The following is a 21,330-nucleotide window of genomic DNA, read 5'->3' as shown; positions in this document are numbered from 1 at the left end:
CCTCTGTCCCAGAGTGTCTGGGTAGGCAGGAATTGAGGGAGGTGCCCGAAACTCCCTGTGCTTAGTCTCCTAAGAGACCTGAATGCATTCTGTGGTGATTGGCTGGCTGACTGTCCGGTAAGGACAGCCACCCTGCTGGGTGAGTGACAGCCAGTCTTTTGGCTTGGAAGGCAGAGTCGACCACTGGACGAAGGAACCCTAAGAAGAGCTTGAAGAGGACGCCTGCTGCAACTCCTGGACTGTTGGTTTGCCCGGTGAAGCCTTGCTGCAGTGCCAACTTGCCAAGTTTGCATCGACAGAGAAGCCCCTGCAAGGACGACTTCTCCCTTTGAGTTGGTGGGACCAATCAACTCCAAAGTAAGCCACCTGGACATCCATCTCTGAGCTGGTTGAATTTCCAAAGAGTTGCTGCTAGAAACCATCGAGCCAGGGAGAGGAACACCTGATTGTGTGCGTTGCTGTTCAGCTGGCCTAGAGCTTTTGGAAGATTATCCAGACACCCATGAAGCAGTACTGACCGAGCCTGAGCCCCCTCAAGAGTGCGGGACCCCAGAAGCAAGGAAAGCCCACCTCAACAGCCAGGAACTGCATTGTTGCTATTTGCGGTAGTTGCAAGTAGCTGAAACGTGAACAGGCACTGAAAGTGAAGTTTGCCGGTTGTCAGTTTCGACAGTCCCAGTGCATTGCAGAAGTCCCCCAACGTCCTCCCTCTTGTCCCCATGACTGAGGCCCAGGAACAGGAGACATCATCTGCATCTTTTCTTCTTTGCTAAGGTGCTGTAAAACCAGGCTAAGAGAACTTACCTCTTACTTTACAAGTGCTTGTAACTTCCACAACTCGCAAGTCTATTCGGCTTGTGGCCCTACATTTGATTCTTCTTTTTATCAAAGGCTCCTAAGAACTTGTGCATTTACTTAACTGAAGTGCTTCATCCTATCCAAGAATTTTGCCTATTGACTTTGGCTTAGCCCATTGAATTGCATGGCTCTTCAGAGGATGTGAAAGTATTTTCCCTGCTTAAGAAAATTGATGATCGTTTGTTTTCTAATCACCTTTGTCTTTTACCAACTTTTAAGAGTGTTCTGAATACCAACAGTAAGGTATTAATGTCCCCAGCCCCCTTGTTACTGAAGTCACCTGTGGGTGTGGGTTGTGTCTTTGGGCCATCCCAAAAGGGTCTTGTCTGATTTAGACACTCAAAGTGTACAGTGTTGAAGTGTATTTGTGTGTTTATTATAATATTGCTCCCTTCTAAAGAAGGCTTTATAACTGACTGATAAATTAATAGTTTATGCAAGAGACCTTGAGTGTAAGTTTATTTGAATACCTGTAACTGTGAATCTTTGTAACTCCACTACTGCTCACATTTCCCTCTTGAGATGAGCCTGGCTCCTCAACACGCTACCAAAACTGTGTAGTACAAGCTTATACCAAAGGTTGGGTTGCCTATACCTGTAGTCATAGTTGTTTGTAGTGGTCCGAGAGGGTATTGCATTCAAACTTGGCCGAACGCCCACTTTCTTTCCAAACCCCAAGGAAGACGCAGAGAAGGCTCTCACGGTTTGGATGTCAGAAGAGCACTGAAATTCTATCTTGACGGAACCAAGGGCTTTCGCAAGACGGACACCTTATTCGTCACATTTGGTGGGTCAAGGTCTGGATAGCAAGCGTGCAAAGCTTAAATAACTAGGTGGCTAACTGCAGCCATCCAGGAGGCATACACGGCTCAGCATAAAGAATCACCAAGGGACACGCACACTCACGTGATCAGTGCCAAGGCAGCGGCTGTTGTCTTCCAGCGTCATGTACTGTGGCAGGTGATTAGCAGGGCAGCGACATGGGCCTCCCCATCGGCCTTCTGCAAGCATTACTGTCTGGATACCAGTGCCAGGGCTGACGCAGCATTTGGCCAGGCTGTCCTTTGTAATATGTTTGCCTAGAGTGTCGAGCTCTCGTCCCCAGGGCAGTTGTATCAGTGGTAGTTGCCCATGATGGAGTTAAGGGGACGAGACGTAGGAGTTATTGTTACTCACCAGAGTGACTAACGTATTGCTTGTCCATAGTCCCCTTTCCTCCATAAGTCCCGCCATCATTCCCCCCCCTAAAAAAGAGCAGAGATTGAGCAGTTTAATACAGCCGACTCATCAAAAGGGGACTGAGGTGTGGGGTCGATGGGCAGGGTTAAGGGAGCGCATGTGTGCGTATAAATTTTAAAGGGCAAGTGTTATATTTTGTGAAAAACGTATCGATCCCGTCCCTAGTGAGGGACGCCCATACAGGATGGAGGAAAGGAGACTATGGACTAAGACTCTGCTGAGTAACACTTAATTATTTGGCAATATCTCCTGTGGGTCAACATATGTATGTTTCTAAGGAAAAAGTTAAAAAGCACAAAGTATATGCCAAATGTAATACATTTTACTTCATTTGAAATTATGTAATAGTAGAAATTCCTCACTTGGGGTGGTTAGCAGATCAATGAAGAGGCCTTGAGAACTAAGATCCACAAGTAACTAATTTTCCCTTAACATAATCCCTTAGAACAAATGGGGATTTTCACAGAATGTTTCACTGCTACAACATTTGTCTCCTAAGGATTTTATTTGGATGTTATTCTTTGCAGCCTGACCAGTGTGTCATACATTAAAGTGTTCTTTTAGAAATCTGGCTGGACCAAGCTTACTGTTTCTAGTTTCTGCTTTTGAACTTCGTGCCATGGAGCAAAATCAAATGACTTCAAGGAAAGTTATGGCTGTCTTTGGTTCATTCTACCCAGATTGCTGACCTAATGGAAGACTCGTAGTCCAGTTCTCAAAATAACATTTTAGGCACAAGTGTCCACTTTTAGTTTTGTTTTTGGAAAGAGTGATTTTCATAACCAGTAACACACATTGAGGGATTGAATTTTAATGCCAGACATTTGAATATATGTATTTTATTCTTCAGCCATAGGAGCCACGACCACGATATATGCTGTAGAAGCAGATGGGGATCCGAATGCAGGTTACGATGAGCACGAACCTGGAGAAACTCAGTATCTTATAAAGTGGAAAGGTTGGTCCAGTATACACAATACATGGGAGACGGAAGAAACACTTAATCAGCAAAATGTAAAGGGCATGAAAAAACTTGAAAACTTTAAGAAAAAGGACCAAGAGATAAAACGATGGTATGCATTGGTTACATTGAAATATGTATGTTAGTTCAGAGAGTAGCAGCCATTATGTTTTTATTTTTACAAGATTTGTTTTTCAATGTGATTTATTGTTAAATGCTGCAATAATAAGCCCATTTTATTTTCTTACCCAAAGCCATTTTCTTACCCAAAGCCATCCCTATGCTTCAATTGAATTGTAATTCTCTAGCAATGATTGTTAGATGTTCATATTTATGCACGATCCCCTCTAGATGCTAGTCCCCCAGCACTTTTTGCTGTACTTTTTGGTTGGTTCTGTTCAGTGACTGGGAACCTTTTTTCCACATTCGTTCCCTCTTTTACCCTATTTTCCTGGGATACTTCTTTTTGTAACTCTTTCTTTGAGAAATGCTTTCCTCCAAGTTTCATGGCAACTGTCATTTGACTTTTGCTACAGCCAGCGCTCGCTGTGCAGTGTCGCTGGGGGCCCCTTGGGCCTCCTTTTTTATATTTTTTATTCCATATGAGAACTAAAGCACCCACGGGCTGGGGGATATTTTCCTTCCTAACTTTTATATTGTGAGATCCGCACACCCCACCTTATGGGGAGTGCTGAGGGGCTACATAGTATCCCCTTTGTCACTGCTCCTGTAACTTTTTGATTACAGTGACAGACTAACCTGAATGACTGGTAGCAGTGGTGTTATCCTACCTACTTTTGTGCTGTACTCACAGCCGCAGTACTGCACAGAAGGGTCATCATTGACCCAAAATGGTGACTGTATTCTTTTTTTCTCAATTTCTTGTTTGCTTGTCCCTTCTTGGTCCTCCTTCTTGCATGCTCGGTGAAGTAGGGCTTGGTTTGGCTTTTGTCTTCAGCAGGAATCCTTTGTGAATTCTGCCAAGGCTCCAGTGTCTGTGAGGGCAGGAAACTGGGGAGGACTGCAAAACTCCACTGTTCTTGGTCTTCTGTTGTGCCTGCCTGGAACCAGTTCCAACTGGGGAGGCTGGTTGTCCAGAAAGGACAGCCACCACCCAGAGGTTGAAGGGTGCATTAGTGCTTTTTGGTTGGCTTCCTGCATAAAAGGCATTGATCCTGAGGCTGAAGACCAGCTGACCCCTAGAACAGAAGAATTGACAAGGAAGGAGTGATGTCCGCAGCCATTTCCAGGCAGTATATGCCTGCTGTGCAATTACTGCTGCTCAACCCCCCCCCCCTTCAAGCATTGGGAGAACGCAGAAGAGGACTCTTCCCCTTCAGACTTTTGGGACCAACCAGTCTTGAGACGACGTGAATTTTGAGCCATCCCACGATGAGCTGTGACCTTCACGGGCTGCAAACTCTGAATACCCTGGGACCTTTGACCAGTGTGCAGTGCATAGTCTTCTGAAGATCAAATCCTCCCGAAACTTTGGTGGACACCTTCTGGACCTCCAGAGGCAAGATTCTACTCCTTGAAGTCCCCTCACCAGAGTGCAAGACCGAGAAAGCCAGATGAATCGACCGTGCAGTAATCCTTCTTCATTGGTGCTTCCTAAAAGGCACCATAATCGGAGCGAGAAGATTGTTGCTGCAAGCCTCTTCACTCTGCTGCGGCGAGGTCCATTCCAGTGTCCCTCATTTCATCTGGCTGACCTTGAATCCGGTGACCGGGTCTACTGCATCGTGCTGCCACTTCTTATTCACTCGTAAGGTACTGAGAGTCTCTTGGTAGAACTTCCCTAGAGCTGAATTGCTGCTCCTGTGATCCTGGAGTGCTGATTTGTGTGTTTGGAAGTTTTCCCCAGACACGCTCGCCCAGGCCTCATGCCTGTGAGGGATGTATGTGAAAAATCTGAGGTGGAAAAGACCATGTTTTTTGGGGTCAAATTACCATAATTAATTTAGTCTGTTTGCACTGCCCCCTACCTTAATTTATACTCTTACCCCACACCCCATTAATTTGTTAATAAATATGTGCAGAATTTTCGTAAACATGGGGCCAAACAACATGGTCTTTTCCACCTTGACATTTTTGCATCAGTTTCTTTTGGGTGATACCGCAGTTGCCCCACAGACCCAAGAGCGACCGCCGCCGAAGCTGCAACATTCTGTGCACCTAAAATGGCCGCCTCATTCTAATCACGCCTTTTGTTTACTCTGGTTGCTAGGCAACCTGATTACACGCCTGCCCATATGCCCGGATGCAGAAGCCGCCCACCTCTCCTAAGGCACACCTACTCCAAGCCACCTTCCTGTCTGCCTCTCCGCCTACTCCTAACCACCAGCTGGGCTGGAGCCCCTCCTACGCACCCCTTCACAGCTGGAGGCTGTATCATCGAGGTGCGCAACACGACGAAGCTGCTTCGCCGCACCACGAGCATCGACTGCCTGCAAAAGTAAGCCTCCTGCATATTCACATGGTGGCTGTACATTATTGCTGCACTGCCTCGTGGCTGCTTCCCCAGGGCAGTTGCCCCACAGACCCACAAGCGACTGCCGCCGAAGCCGCAACATTGTGTGCACCTAAAAATGGCCACCGCATTCTAAGCGCGCCTTTTTGTTTACTTTGGTTGCTAGGCAACCTGATTACACGCCTGCCCATGGGCCCGGAGGCAGTCTGGAGGCGGAAGCCGGCCCATCTCCCCTAAGGCACACCTACTCCAAGGCACCTTCCTGTCTGCCCCTGTCAGCACTGGTCTGCTACGGTGCTGTATACTGCTCCGCAGTACTTCCTCCTCAATACTCACATTCCCAGCTGCGCTTGCGCACCTGTCCTCAGATCACAGACGATCCATACTTGAGCTACAACAAACTGGGTAAGACTTTTCGCGGCCCTAATCCAGCCGAGCCTAGCATGGGGGATGTTTCCACGCCTGATGTTCTTGCCCCCGTACCGACTAACATAACATTCCACTTTGGAAACGTTTCCTCCAATTGAATTGGCCATCACTTATATATTATCATTTAGGTCACGGTTCATTGCCTTTCTCTCAATTTGTTCATCTGCAAGACGCACTGCGCACTATATGCTCACTACCTGCATAGCCGCGATGTTTATCCGTCTACTCGCAACCTGCTGCACCCACCTAGTCGGCCTAGCAGCTGAACCATTGGCTTTGAGTCATTGATTGCATTTTTGCACATGTACTTACCTAGTCAGCCTAGTTGAACCTTTGCCTTGCATTTCTGCACATGTACTTACCTAGCAATCCGCAACGCCTGGCCAACTCCACTTCTGCCCAGAGCGGAACCTTACCACGTACCCGTCAGTGCACGCACACCCCTTCCCACAGACGGCTAGGACACTGGGTTCACGGCATGCGGCCACTGCCAATTGTCAGCTACCTTATTCGCGCCATCATAGTAGGACTCGCCCTCACCACATCCTTTTGTTCCCCTACTTCCAACATTGCTAAAATCTATCCACATCACTCCACCTCACACTTTCACACCATGTTCGTCAGCAACCCATATCTCAATGACCTCGCCTTATGGCTCCAACACTTCGCCACTAAACCTTCACCTAATCAACCTTGCTCGTTCAAAGATGGGAATCTCCGACTTGGATCTAGACTGCCTTGTGCCCCTATGCCCCTGGCACTCGGCATTTCCACACCACCACTACTCTCCCCTTTACGCAGAAGACACCACCCTCGCACAGCACCATCTCCACCAAAGAACTAAAGGGCGCCCTCATTAATGCCAGATCTATCACGGCCCACGAGTTGGATATCTATGAAGTTATCACTGCTCAAAACCTCGATTTTGTGGCCATCACTGAAACTTGGTTACACGCAGCCTCTGGCCCACTTCTTGCCCTCGCCATCCCCAACGGATACGCGATTATTAGCGGACCGACAACCAACCTCCAAAGGAGGTGGAGTCGCATTCATACATAGAAATAACATTACACTCAGAACTATCCCTAACGCCGAGCTTAGCTCAGCAGAATCCCTCTCCGTGAAACTTAACCTTTCCCCGACCAACACTGTTACACTCCACCTCATCTATAGACCGCGTGGACCTCTTGGCTCCTTCACAGATGAGATCACGGCCATTCTGACTGTCAATACCAAACCCAACTCTCGGGTACTGCTTCTAGGCGACCTTAACCTTGGCCTATCCGACACTAAGAACCACCTGGCTTCTGAGGTCGCTACTACACTAGCTAACTTAGGCTTCCAGCAACGTATAGACAAACCTACCCACAACAAGGGCAGAACGCTCGACTGGATCACTGATCTTAATTGTAACACCATAAGTGCCTATTGTGCCTGCGCCTAGTCTGACCATCACACCATCATCTTCCATATACCAGCGACCAACCCACACACCATTCCTACGATAGCACCTGCTGTTCCCACAAGGAACAAAAAAGACATTACCAGGGATAAACTACTCCCGCTCATCCTTCCCATCTTGAATGACTGCGTGTCCCATTACAACCCCACAGTCCTAGTAGATATCTTCATTCAAACACTGCTTAAAGCCATTGACAATATAGCACCACTCAAACTACGGCGGAAAGCTAAACAAAAAGCCCACCTGAACTCCTGGTTCACCCCGCAGTTACAAACCTTACGTAAAGAAAAGCGTAAAGCTGAGTCACTCTGGAAGAGCCACCCATGTGACTCGAACAAAGATCACCTCATTATCACCACCCACGACTTCAAGGCTGCAATCCTACAAGCCAAAAAGACTTACTATTTACGTATCTCCCAAGCGGAATCCAACACTAAGGAGCTATTTAAAATCCTTAAAGAATTGGAATCCCCCTCCCCTGTTCCTGATACTTGCATAAAAGACAGCAAGTGGTGCAACAACATCCAAAACGCTCTCCTCAACAAAATCGCCACCTTGCAAGCAAAAATTAATGCCAAACAAACCATCTTACTCACCAACCCCCCTACCAAACCTCCCATAACCCCCTTGACCTCCTTTTCTCACACCCTTTTAGCTTTACCCCACTCACCATCCTCGAGGTCGAAAACATCATTTGCAACTTAAAACCGTCGAACTGCCAAGGCGACTCCTGCCCAGCACCTATTATTAAGGAAGCGGCACATGACCTCGCTCCTTTTATAACCACCTTCATTAACTCCTCATTCTTAACTGGAACGGTACCCAATAATTTAAAGGACGCATGGGTTATCCCTCTTCTAAAAAAAACTACTCTAGACCCTGAAACACCAACTAACTACAGACCTATCACTACTGTACCGCTCTTATTCAAAGTACTTGACAGAGCAGCATACCTGCAGATTCAGAACTACTTGAAAACTAACAACCTCCTCGGCTGAAGACAATCGGGCTTCAGACCTAAGCAGGGGACTGAAACAGCTCTCTTAGACCTCAAAACCCAAATTGAGGACATTAAAGACAACAGTAAACTGGCCCTTCTACTTCTACTGGACCTATCCGCGGTCTTCAATTTGGTCAATCACCAAATACTATGTCGACATCTGAAGTCCGCCGCCCACTTTTCAGACAATGCATCCAATTGGATCAGGTCATTCCTTGACAATAGGCACATGAGAGTTTTCTCTCTGTCCTCATCGGCAGATCCCACACCAGTCCCTTGTGGAGTCCCTCAAGGGTCTTGTGTCTCCCCAACTCTCTACAATGTCTTCACCAAACCACTATTTGATGTGCTTGACCATCTGGGCGTCACCTACACGAATTATGCCGATTACACCCAGATACTCCTACCCATCACTGGTGACTACATTGCCGACTCCAAAGCCCTCAATGACATCTACCTTGTTATCCAAGCATGGATGGCCCAACACGAGTTGTGCCTCAACGATGACAAGACTGAGCTTCTCATCTTAGGTACGTAACAGAGACTCAACAAACTAAGTTCTCTATTCGGTTCCTTTAACATTGACGGTAACCTAATTAAAGTATCCAAAGATACTAAAATTTTGGCCATTTATCTGGACTCCTCCTTGACTCTCACTAGACAAACCAATGTAGTAACTACCGCATCTGCTTAGACCTGCAAATTGATCTCAGCCCGTCGCCCATTCCTTAACACTCAGAACTGCATCACCTTGGCCAGGACCTTGGTTATGTCCAAACTGGACTATTGTAATGTTTTGTACCAAGGCACTAACCAGGGTAATCTTAATAAACTTCAGATTACCCAAAATAATGCCATCAGAGCGGCCCTCAATATCCCTCGTTCTGCTCACATCTCAGAAACCAGGAAGAACCTCAATTGGCTTTGTCGCCCAAAGAATCTCACTTAAAGCACTGGCCCTCACATACAAATGCGTAAACCATCAAGCCCCAACGTACCTTGCCTCACGATTTACACAGCATATTCAATCGTGAGCACTTACATCTGCACAATCCCAAGGTCTTGCGATCCCTATATTCAAGCTCCAATATGCGGAAGGCGCCAGCTTCCCAGTCCTGGCGGCCAATCTTTGGAACACCGTACCTCTTTCTATCAGAACCCTACCTTCATTCAACCTATTCAAACACAAAGCCAAGTTCTGGCTAGCCACATCTCACTAACAATCGTTCCTCTGATCATGGCTCGCACATTGGGTCCCTGTTATGCTCTGCTCCTTCACTACTGCTTTGTGTTGTGTTGCTCTGAATTGTAACGCCAATTGTATATTTTGTTCACAATTTATTGTAACCACTGCAACTATGTCATGCTTGTAACGTTCTTGTAAGATATGCGCCTGGTTGCCCTTGGGCCTGGTCTGCGCTATATAAATAAAACAAATACACTGCCATTCTAAAAGTGTTACCAAAGAAATTTACTTACTCTGAAAAATGCATTGGTTTTTCTAAAGTAAGTTACTTGTATGTTTTAGTAGTTGCCTTTTACCTTTACCTTGATGTATATTTAAAACGGTTATTTTTTATATAACTTAATTGAGTCATTATTTCTTTGGGCCTATGTGTATACTTGCCACTTACATCCCTGTTCTCCCTCCCAAGATAAGCCTTGCTGCTCAGCCAGTGCTACCAACAAACTTTGTGTGGTTCAGGCCTACAGTAAGAATTGGAGCCCTCTGTACCAAGTCTGAGTCTTCACAAGTTCTACCTTTGGTGGACTTTTGTAAAGCTACCAACAGTTAACAATAATGGCCAAGTATAGATGGGTGTTAGGGCAGAAATTACTAAGGGATTCTGTTTTCTCATTTTATGGGATCTCTAAACCTTTTGCCTTTTCCATTGGTTTTTCTGGATCTTTGACTTCTATTTTGTGGCCAGAGGGACTTGTACCGAAGCCCTCTTTGCACTGCAACCCTTTTCTGTCGTATGGAAGCTTGTACCCAAGTGTTGTAAGCACACCATTTTGGTCAGAGGGTCATTCTGTTACTCCAAGTATTTTATGGAATAGGTTGGTGGCAGATGAACATTTAGTTTTGGATTCACCTATTTTATTGTCTACAATAGCCCAATAAACCTGTACTATATCCAAAGGGAGGTATTCATGTGTTTAAGTCCTTCTCCCAGCCATTTTGTTTAGGTCCATCTGTGAAGGGGGTGCCTCTGTACTTAATCAGCTTTGGCATCTGTGGACTCTGGCACTGGACAAAGGAGGAACGGACACCCAGGTACAAATTCACAGCCATGTTTAATACAGGTTCAAAAGACAGACTGGAATGCACACAGAGCTGCTACAATCAGCTTGCTTTTATAGGCTTTTTGCAATGACATAATGCTTTAATATAAGCCCTCCATGTCTTTGTTTGGTTGGCTTATGTCACTCACAAGGACATCATTAGCTCATTTTCGCAAGCACCGGCTGACTGACACATAGGCTGACAAGCTTCTTTTAGATCCAGCTAAACATTATACATCCTTTAACGCCTGCCAAGAAACAGCCCTTATCTACTTGGTGAGGTCCTGCCAAATTTACTTGCCAGCTCATGTGAAAAACTCGATGAGCTCATTTTATTTGTTGCCACGGAAGCAGCTGTTCTGTCTAATTGGTAGCCTTCCCATGCCTTTATATAATTTACTATCTATCATATCTGCTTTCATTGCCAACATTTCGAAATATACCATCCCATATATGCTTATCTACAGTGAACTGCTGTCAAAGAATATGTACTATCTGCATGAGTAAGGGCTTTGCACACCTGGACCCCAAGACACCGCCTTTTCAGCCTTGCGACCAAACAGTAAATCGTTATTTACTTTTGAGCAGAACTCATTTTATATCCAGTTTTCAGATTATATTTTTTCATATTCATGATGTATTTGTAATACCTGAGACCCTTCACTTCATGAGTCATTCTGACCCCAAAAATGTCACTTCACACGCAGTCTATCTTCAGAAACCACTATAATTCTGATTTTTTTTTTGTAATATTTGAACCATTGATCAACCTATTATGTTATCTGCGCTCGGTTTGAGGGGACAGGGGGTCTGGTACCCCTCTACACATCGCTTTGTGTGGGGGGGCCTTGAGGCATGTCTAAAATGGTAGTTGCATTGACATGGACTCCCACTGAGCCCAATAATACATCCTCCTTTGCAGTTTAAACTGACTTAACAAGGATATCTGCCCCAACATGGCCAGTACATATGCAGCATGGGTGGACCGGAACATGTTTTTTCAAGCCAGCCTGTTTCACTGGCCCTCAATTATTTGTGTCTGCCTGGAGTGATTGGATGGATGGCTGGCTGGCTTGGGACACCCCATGAGTGAATGTGCACAAGTTTAGAGGAGACCCTTTGCATTCTGCAGATTCTTAACTGAATTATTGGAAGATTGCCACCTAGGGCTGCTGATTTTGTCGGACTCTAGGTTTGGCCATACTTGCTGGACTCTAATTTCTTTGTCTTTGCCACTCTTTCTTCTAAAGGCTTCTGGAAGTCAATCCTAATTCCTTCCAGTCCCCCTTGTTGGCTGGATTAGCTGTCCCATGCTGGGATGGTTTCTGGGTGGCCGCAGTGTTGCCTTCCCACAGAATCTGCTTGCATATTTCCTTGATGTAGGCACTCTCGCTAGCATAGAGGAGCGGAGGGTCACAAGTAGTAAGTCATAGCTCAGTTTTGGGTCCTTTGTCACCTCCATCCATTGGTTCCTTTGCTAGCAGCCGCGTCTTGCCCCTTTTAGTAATTTGATCCTTATGGCTTGGTTCTAGTATCATCCTGGCGCCTTCTCCAGTGCTGCTTCTGGCTAGTGGGTCGCTGTCATGGGGTTAGATTTGTTATACATCCATCTGTGATGTCACGGTCTAAATACTGTATCCTGTCTCCAACCCTGTAAAAGAATCCCTATAATTATTGGGTACCACCAGCCCCCTTTCTGAGCTGATTATTGAATACTCAGACTGGCCCCATGAGTTCCTGTGTTCTGAGGGTCCTGATCCTTTCTTCAGAATCCTCTTAAGGTGTTCCCTGGGTGCTGCATGCACCACCTTTACTGCATTTTACCATGGAATTACATTGGTTTGACCACTGCTGTGCCTCCCTCCTTGTCTGTTTGGCTGCTTCTTAAACCTGGAACTCTTCAAAGGGGGTCTTCTCTGGCATCCCAGGGGGTTGGTTAATACTTTGTATGCACCTTTGGGGTAGAACAAGTACTTCTCCAGTATTGACTCTTTCAGAGATTGTTCGAATGAACCATTTTCGTCAGGCTGGTAATGATATGGCATTTATAATGTGCCTATACACAAGTGTTTCAAGGCGCGACGAGGCAAGGGAGGGGAAACAGAGGGAAGACAGAGGGCGATCCTACTAGGCCAGGTGACATTGTGATTGCGCAAGTGCATGGGAGGTGGGAAGGGGAAAAGTGCAGGGGAAAGCGGAGGGGGCAGTGCAGTATATAGGAACAAGTAAAATAAATAAAGAAAATAATGAATAAAAGCGCGGCCAGCTGGTGGCAGGTGCAAGGGTAAGTACAGACGAGAGGTGTCGCTAGTAGGGGCTGTAGGGATACAGAAACAGTCCCCGCAGTGTAGATGTGCAACTGGTGGGGAGGGGTACTGGGCCCGAGATCAGAGGGTAGCCAGGTAACCAGTGCAGTTTCAGATTCAGCCAAGAGATCAGCAGGGGAGAGGAGGAGAGAAAGCAGAAGCAAAGAGCAAGGTCTTGAGGTGCTTCCAGAATCAGAGATGGTTCTCCTCAAGTTTCAGAGAGGCTGTTCCAGAGGGAGTCCCCAGCAGAAGAAAGATCTACCACCAACTCGCTGCTTGGAGAAACGACTAACCCTGAGCGGGTTGGAGGTGGGTGAACGAAGAGCTTGAGAAGGAAGATATTTAAGAAGAGACAGTTGAAGGTATTGAGGTCCCCGGCCCGAGAAGGCCTTGTGGACAATGCAGAGTGTTTTTAACTTAATCCTCGGCGCCACTGGGAGCCAGTACAGAGATTTCAGTCCTGGAGAGATACCATCCCTGGGCTTGAGGCGAAGGACAAGTCATGCAGTCCTATTTTGGATGAATTGCAGTGAGTAGAGGCACATTTAGGAAGAGGCTGTTGTAGTAGTCCTGCCTAGAGAGAACCAGAGCTCTGGAGACTGCGCTTCTGGGGGAAGGAGAGGAAAGGAAGAATACCTCTGAGGAGGTGTAGCTGGTAGTGTGACTTCTTAGAGATGTTAGAGATGTGAGGAAAGAAGGAAAGTGTGGAGTCGAAGATGACCTTGAGATTTTCAGCCTCACTGGTGGGAGCAGGAATAGGGCCAAGAGAGGCAAGCCCGAGAGTGACAGGAAAGGAGGGAGCAGGTGTGCCAATGAGAATTCCGTTCTTACTGTCATTAAGGCAGAGATCATTGGCGGCACTCCACTCCTGGATGGCAGACAGGCAGTCAGAGATGAGAGAAGAGGTGGCGGAAAGGAGCCTGAAAATGAGCTGTCATGCACATAGCCCTGAAAGTTGGGGCAGAGAGCGGCAATGCAGTGTACAACAAATGCCAGATATTGGTTGAAAAGCCAGGGAGTGAGGTTAGACCCCTGGGGAACACCACAGGTAGAGATGGAGGAGAGGAAGGACCTAAGTTGGACATGGGAGGGTTGATCGGAGAGGTCAGCCAAGCCAGGGCCTGATTGGTGATACCCAGGTTATCACGGAGACGGTTGAGCAGGATGGCATGGTTGACTGTGTCAAAGGCAGAAGAGAGATCAAGTAAGATGAGGACACAGGGGGTGTTGGAATAAAGGTTGCAGAGCAGGTCTCCACGGATGTTTAAGAGAGCGGTTTCCGTGCTTCTGGCAGCTCTGAAGCCAGACTGATGGCCATGGAGACAACCAACAGATTCAGAGTGAAGCTTAAGCTGGGAGATGGTCAGATGTTCCAGGAGTTTGCCCAGGAAAGCAGTGATGTGACTTGGACAATAGTTAGCCCGGCAGGAAGGGTCGGCAGAGGGTTTCTTAAGAAGAGGGTGCACAAGGGAGTGCTTCAGGGGGGGAGTGGAAGTCTCCAGTGGCGAAGGAATGGTTGCAGAAATCAGCCAGAGCAGAATCCAGGATGTCAATGTGGTCCTTGATGGTTTTGGTGGAACAGGGGTGAACCTGTTTGAACCGGTTTTGACAAGACATACATAGATTGGACTGGTCTAGAAACCTCGTCTGGGGAGAATAGGGGAAAGGCAGAGAAGGAGGCAGGAGAAGTTTTATTTTTTTATTTTTGTTTGTACAACAACAAAAACATAACATACAGTCCTAACATAACTGGCATATTGGCTCCTTGCACAGATTTTGTCCTGCTTCTACTGTCCCGGCGCTCTCTCCTGCGACCTTGTTTCGATCCGACCCATTCATTGGGGAGGTCACACGGCCTTCCTGCTTTGCTTATTGGTCCTCTGTTCTCGTAGGGTCTTTGCTGTCTCCCTCCTCTCCGCAGCCGAACAAATCCTGCAGTAGGGAGTTCCATGCGGTTAGTTTTTGCGCTTTCTCACCACCTTCTATTTTCACTGCTCTTATCCACACTGTAGGCTCTGCCAGCCTCCACTTCTGAAGGTCTGACCACTATGATTCTATGTTCGGACCCTCCCTTGACTTCCATGTCATTGCTATTCTTCTTTTGGCCAGTATACATATTAGGTCCTTCATTTTCGCTAGATGCGACTCCTGTTTGCTCCCTCTTCAAAAGAGGCCCAGTAAGTACTTCTCCGGATGCTCCGCCTGAATTTGGAGTCAACTCTGTGCTATCTTGGTTCTGATCTTAACCCAAAAGGCCTGTATCGCTGTTCAAGTCCAAGCCATGTGTACCATGTCAGCTTCATCGGCTGAGCAGCGGGGGCACCTATTCTGGTTCCCCCATCTGCATCTTATAAATCCTCTGGGGTGTAAGATATGCTCTATGCGTTGTATATAGCTGTGCCTGTCTGAACCTTGCGTTTCTAGACACTTTTTTTGGGTATCGTAGTACCCTGGTCAATTCTTGGTTGCTGAGGGGCCTTCGAAGTTCCTCCTCCCAGCACTGCCTTGTGTGTTGCTCCTGCGGGTTGTCTGCTCTTAATAATTGTTTATATAGCCTGGAGGTTGTGTGTTCCCTCTGCTATGTCGTACCATGCGTCTAATGTCTCCTCCTCCTGGCCTGTCCATTCTGGCCATCTTTTCTTAATATTTCTTATCATGCCATTGTATAGGATGAATTTGCCCTCATGTATTTCTTGATCGTCCACCATTTCTTGGAAATCCACCCACCTTTCTTCTCTCCTCGCCCCCAATTTGTGCTACAACTTTGGCTTCCCAGTGCACTCGATATGCTGCTAGTGTGTTTGTGTCCTCGCCTAGAAGACCCGCTAAGGGGATTTGTGCTGAGCATAGATCTTTTGTCCCTTGGAATTTCCACGCCTTATTCTATAGCCCTACGGCGATGTGGAGCATATTCGGTAGGGTCTTTAGCAGGGGTCTGTCGAGCCATGGTATTTCTCTTAGATAATATTGCTTCAGTGCTGGCTGAAAGATGATTGCGGCTATTGTTTCGTCCTCCCCCAAGCCACTTGACTGCGAACTGCAACTGCCCTGCTAGATAGTACTTTTCAAAGTCTGGTAGTCTTATACCTCCTTTATAGTCCTTCTGCAGGGTCCTTATCGTGATCCTGTTTCTTCCTTCCCCATAAGAAGGTATGTGTTATCATGTTTAGTTTGATGAAACGGGCCCTGGGAATGCTTTATGGGATGTTCATGAAGTGATATAGTAGGCACGGTAGTACCACCTTTTTCAGGAAGGCTGCTTTCCCCATCATCCCCAATGGCAGTGTTCCCCAGAAGGCCATTGACGTCTGTGTTTTTTCTAGGGCAGCCAGTGTGTTGGTTTTATGGGTGTCGGTGGTGTCATGATTTAGATCTATACCCAGGTCCTGTTTTCACCCTTGCTCTGGGTTTTTTATATAACAATCTAATCCATCGAAGGAACCCTTCCCCGTCGAAGGCTTTGACAGCGCCCAGGGACACTATTGCTCATCCTGTCTTTGGTTTGTCTTGTCTATCACGTGGTGATATTCTACAGAGATTTCATGACGTGTACCGTCCCGGGACATAGCCCGTTTGGTCCGGGTGAATCAGCGTGGGTACTACTTGTTTTAAACGATTGGCTAAGACCGCCGTTAGTATTTTAGCTTCCTGGTTAATGAGGGAAATCGGCCTGTAGGAGGTGCACCTCCTGGATGATTTCCCTGGTTTTAGGATCGGAACGATTTATTCTGACAGACTAGTCGGCAGCTGTATGCTCTCGTATGCGTTTTGGTATGTCTCGTAATTTCGGGGCAGTGGTCTTGTATGTCTTATAGAACTCCCCCGGAAGTCCATCTGGGCCTGGGGATTTGCCAGTGGGAAGCTCTGTGATCACGCTCTCTATTGCTTCCACCGTAAGGGGTTTGTCCAGTAACTGAGCCAGTTCTTCTGCTAGCCTTGGTAACCTTATTTCTGCCTGTGCGTCCGCTATGCCCCCCGTGTATCTCCGGATTAGGGGCATACAGTTGCTCGTAAAAGCGGGCAAATAGGCTATTAATGTGTTCCTGGTCCCTAATCTCCGTCCCGTGTGGTCTTCTAGCACTGTTATAGGGTCTTTTTTTTTCCTTTCCTGCCTAGTAAGCCACGTCGGGCGCCTGCTGGGTTTGTCCCCTTCTGCACGTAGCCGCTGCAAATACCTCCCGTAGTTCAATCTCCCTAATTTTTCCCAGAGTACCATACACTCTGTTATCAACTCCACCAGCTCCCCAGGTTCCTCTCCCGCTATCTCCGCTTGTTGTTCCCTTAATTCTATCTCCCTCTCGACTTCACTAAACTATTTCATGGCCGTTCCCGTCAGTCCTCCAGTTTTGCCTGTTGCCGCCCCTCTTATCACCACTTTAAACGCGTCCCATAATGTAGCGCTGCTTTTAACACTGCCTTCATTGTGCTCGAAATAGTCTTCTATCGCCTCTTGGAGGTGGTCCTCAAACTCACCCTCTCTCAGGGCCTCTGCTCGCAGTCGCTATGTTGGTATCGGGGCTTTCCTGTGGGTGTGTGCCCAATTTTGCAAATATTGGGGCATGATCAGAAAGTGTGTGTGTGTGCTTTAATGGTAATCTCTGTGAAATCTTGCAATGATTCCCTGGCTGTGAATATATAATCTATACGTGTGAATGTTCCATGTGGTGCACTATAGTGTGTGTAACCGCTCCCCTCTCCATGGAACCAGCTGTAGTCGTTCGCGGGTCCTATGTCGTTCCTTGGCTGGGGGTGCTGGCTTCCTGTGTTTTTCATCCGACCTGTCAAGGAGCGGGTTCAAGGTGCAATTGAAGTCGCCGGCTCAAATGAGCGTTGCCTCTCTGTACTGGACTATCCTAGGTGCCAGCTTCTTGAAGGACTGTTGCGTCATGATTTGGGGCGTAGGTGTTGACCAGGCACACTTCTCTGTTTGCAAGCATGCCGTGCACTAGTACCAGTCTCCCTTCTCGGTCGGTCTCCTGCTTGAGTAGCTGGAATGGGATCCCTGAGGCGATCCATATTAATACTCCTCGTGCATAGTTAGAGTACATGGCACTGTATGTCTGTCCTCCCCATTTCTTGTCCACCTTGGCCTGTCTTTCTGATGTTACGTGCGTCTCCTGTAGCATCGCTATCTTAACCTTCATCCGGTTCAACCAAGCGTAGACCCCGAGTCTGTTAACATAAGCATTGAGTCCTCTTACATTCCAGGTTGCTATTGTTAGTTCGTCTAACCCTGTTAACCCACAGCCATGTCCCTGCGCTCTGCCCCCTGCTTTCCCCGTGCCGGTGTCTCTTGGAGCCCTACTCATGGGACATGTCTTTCCAGTGCAACTGCGATTGTCACCCCAGGGTCTCTGCTTTATGTTGCTCCGGTCGCTTTGTGCTTGTATTTCTCCGTTATCTTTTGTGGTGTTCCTTCCGCTGCCTGTGCCATGTGCTGCCCATTCACACCATTCAACGTCTTTAACCCAAACAGAAACTGAAGAACTAACGCCCAGCCACCCTCCCTCTGCTCGGGCTTCGCTGCTTCTCTCGTCGTACTCCTTTGGATGGGGCAGACTTGCCGCAGCGCAATGTCTCAAAACAGACATCTTAACTAATACTTCGCTCTTTCCGGTGGCGCCGCCTCTCTCGGCCAACTCAGCTAAGGTGGGGCTGATCGCTCCTCTGTACTTCTTCTAGCTTAGTAATCGAATGCTTGACATAGTTGTTCCTGACCACTCTTATTTCATCTCATCGGGGTCTATTTCCGTCATTATTGGCGTTTCTCTGCCTCAATTGGGGGATGCCCTGTGAGTCAATCCACCTGTGGGCCTCATCGGTGGAGTCAAAGAAACATGTTTTGCCTTGGTGTATCGCCTTGAGTTTGTCGGGGAACAGGAGCATGTATCTCACCCCTGCGACCCTGAGACGTTCCTTTGTTGGGCCGAACTCTGCTCTCTGCTTCTGGACCATGGCCGTCTAGTCTGGGTACATGGTGATCTTGGAGGAGTTTCGAATGATTACCCCCCTTGCAAATGTTAGTATTTTTTCTCTGTCCTTAAAGTTCATAATCCTGGCAATCAGCACCCTGGGGGATGGGGGGGGCACCAGGCTGGGGTCTCATAGTCAGGGATCTGTGTGCCCGCTCCACCACAAAGCCTACCAACTCCAATCTCTTGGAGCAACATGTTTTTGACGTACTCCGTGGGGTCGTTGCCTTCCTCACCCTCCGGAAGTCCGATTATACGGATATTGTTCCTCCTTGCTCTTCCCTCCGCTCTTCGTTTCAGAACCTTGACTCTCTGTAGCACTTCTGACATCTGTGCCTGAGTTACGGCGACCCCTGCTGTGTGTTGCACCTGCTGTTACCCTCTGTCAGATTCATTGCATCCTGGCGAAGGAGGTCCACATTCACCATGACTGTCCAATTTGTTGTCTAGGGATGCTTTCAGGGAGGCAATTCGCTTCCAAGATAGGACCTTCGTTTGCACTTTCCGCCTGATGTGGGGTGTTATTCACAGCCCGAGGTGTCTCCCTCTTACAGCCCTTCTCCAGTAGGTCTGTTGTCTGGGTCAGCGTGGGGGTGCTGTCCCATACGTAAATTGCTGGTGCCGAGCCTGGCTGTGTACCACTTGGTGTGGCTTCCGATTCCTCCTCCGCGTTGCTCTCCCTCTTCCCACGTGTAGTGTATGCAAGTCTCTTGGATGTGTGCTCCTTTGGTGACCTCTCGCCTCGTGGTATGGGTGCTACGCAGTTCTGTTAGGGACTCGAGCTCCTGCAATGTGTCCCTTCACTGGACCTTTCTGTCCTTCTGTTCTGTCTTTGTTCAGTCTTTTGGCCCTCCTCTAGGCGGCTGGGTGTCTAGGTGGGCTGAATGTGAGGGAGGGGTGTAGTCACCCCCTGCACAGGGTATTCTAGGAAACCCAAGTTGCACTATGCCATGATTGGCTGAGGTGGTTGTCTGGGCTGGACAACCCCCTGCTGTGTGATTGACAGCCAGGCTGTGTGAATGGGGGATTTTCGCATAAAAGGCAGGAATCTTGGGCTGGAAGTCAGTCGCCACTGGAACTACAAGGAACCGAAGAGAAGCGGAGAAGACGGCTGCTGCAGCTATCCCGTCCTGGTGAAGCCCTGCTGCAGTCCTGAGCTATCTACCCTTCGACCAGAGAAGATCCAGTCCGGAGTCTTCTTCCCTTGAGCCTGGTGGGGGTCAACCAGCTCATCTTCCACAGCCAGAGGATCCTCTTCTTGGTCAAAATCGCTGCACACTGCTGTAGTGGTCCGGATAGCCATCTGAAGAGCCTCTCGTGTTTTTAAGGAGTGCACCTTTTATTCACCGTCGCTGCACTGGCTTCATCCCTGCGTAGTGCACACTCCTCCAGACGTCTTCCTTCTTGCCGAAGCTCCAGGAACCGTGGGTCTGCAGGAAACTACCAGGAACTGCCGTGGCACCAGCTTCTTTTTTTGAATAAGGTACTGTGTTCTGCTTCGAGGAGCTAGGGTAAATCCCTTTTCTCCTCCTCCAAGGCTTGCCCTCATCTTCCCTCCTTCTTATGACTTTTGCTTCCTCTGTTGACAATATCTAAGTACTCCTGGCCATGCTGAATCGTGAACTGTCCGACTGTGTGATCCTCGACAACAGAAACCACTTGACAATGGCTCCGGCCTATTGACTCTTGAATTCCTGTCAACTAGTGTTCTCTGATTCTGCCTGCCCTGACAAAAGTATTGCCTATGATTATTGCCCCCAACTCTCTCTGGTTAACTCTGGGGCTGTACCGAACTTTGGCTTCGAGTAAGTATTCGGCCGAAATTCAGCTGAAATGCACCTATTCGGCTTCGGCTTCATAGGTACTTGAATCCTTACTCGAAGCCGAAGGTGTGCACGAAGTAAGCAGCCCAGGAGATGCGCGCCTGGGCAGAGGGGCTTGAAGCACCTGTACTGCCTATACATGAAGCGCGATGTATGCACGCTTTCCCGGCTGCTGTGCTTGGAGGGGGATGACCTCATTCAGAATTTCACACATGGGAGCAGGGCCGTGCCGCCCGCAGCATACCTTCCCGCTGCATGAAGAATTTTTGTCAGAGCTGCTGATTTTTTATTTTCTTAATTTTTTTTTTCCCCCACGTCTGATTCCAACTTTCCCCAGTTACATTTTTTCCCGTGAGGGGCTTTGAAGAAAGCTCAGGTTTCGCCTTAGCTTTTCGCCCGGGCTTTCACTTTCCCCCCGCCTCGCGGCCCCCGCAGGGTTTCAGGCGGGGTTTAAAAACGCTGCAGAGGCCCGGGGTCTTTCACCCGTGACACCTCGCATTGCTTATGGCCCTGCCATAAAG

General features: G+C 47.9%; 1 protein-coding gene across 1 annotated transcript in view; it reads left to right on the top strand.

The window, feature by feature from the left end:
* CHD1 (chromodomain helicase DNA binding protein 1) overlaps nucleotides 1–21,330 on the top strand; it is a 2,212,767-nt gene that overhangs the window by 400,551 nt on the left and 1,790,886 nt on the right. The window contains exon 8 of the mRNA XM_069625454.1: nucleotides 2,948–3,170. Coding sequence (XP_069481555.1) covers nucleotides 2,948–3,170 — 223 coding nt within the window. The remainder of the gene's footprint in view (nucleotides 1–2,947; nucleotides 3,171–21,330) is intronic.

This window comes from Ambystoma mexicanum, chromosome 6p (assembly GCF_040938575.1).
Source record: "Ambystoma mexicanum isolate Mex_15411 chromosome 6p, UKY_AmexF1_1, whole genome shotgun sequence".
In the NCBI taxonomy this organism is placed as follows: Eukaryota; Metazoa; Chordata; class Amphibia; order Caudata; family Ambystomatidae; genus Ambystoma; species Ambystoma mexicanum.
Note: the sequence above shows the minus strand (reverse complement) of the source record. Positions and strands in the feature narration are given on the sequence as shown.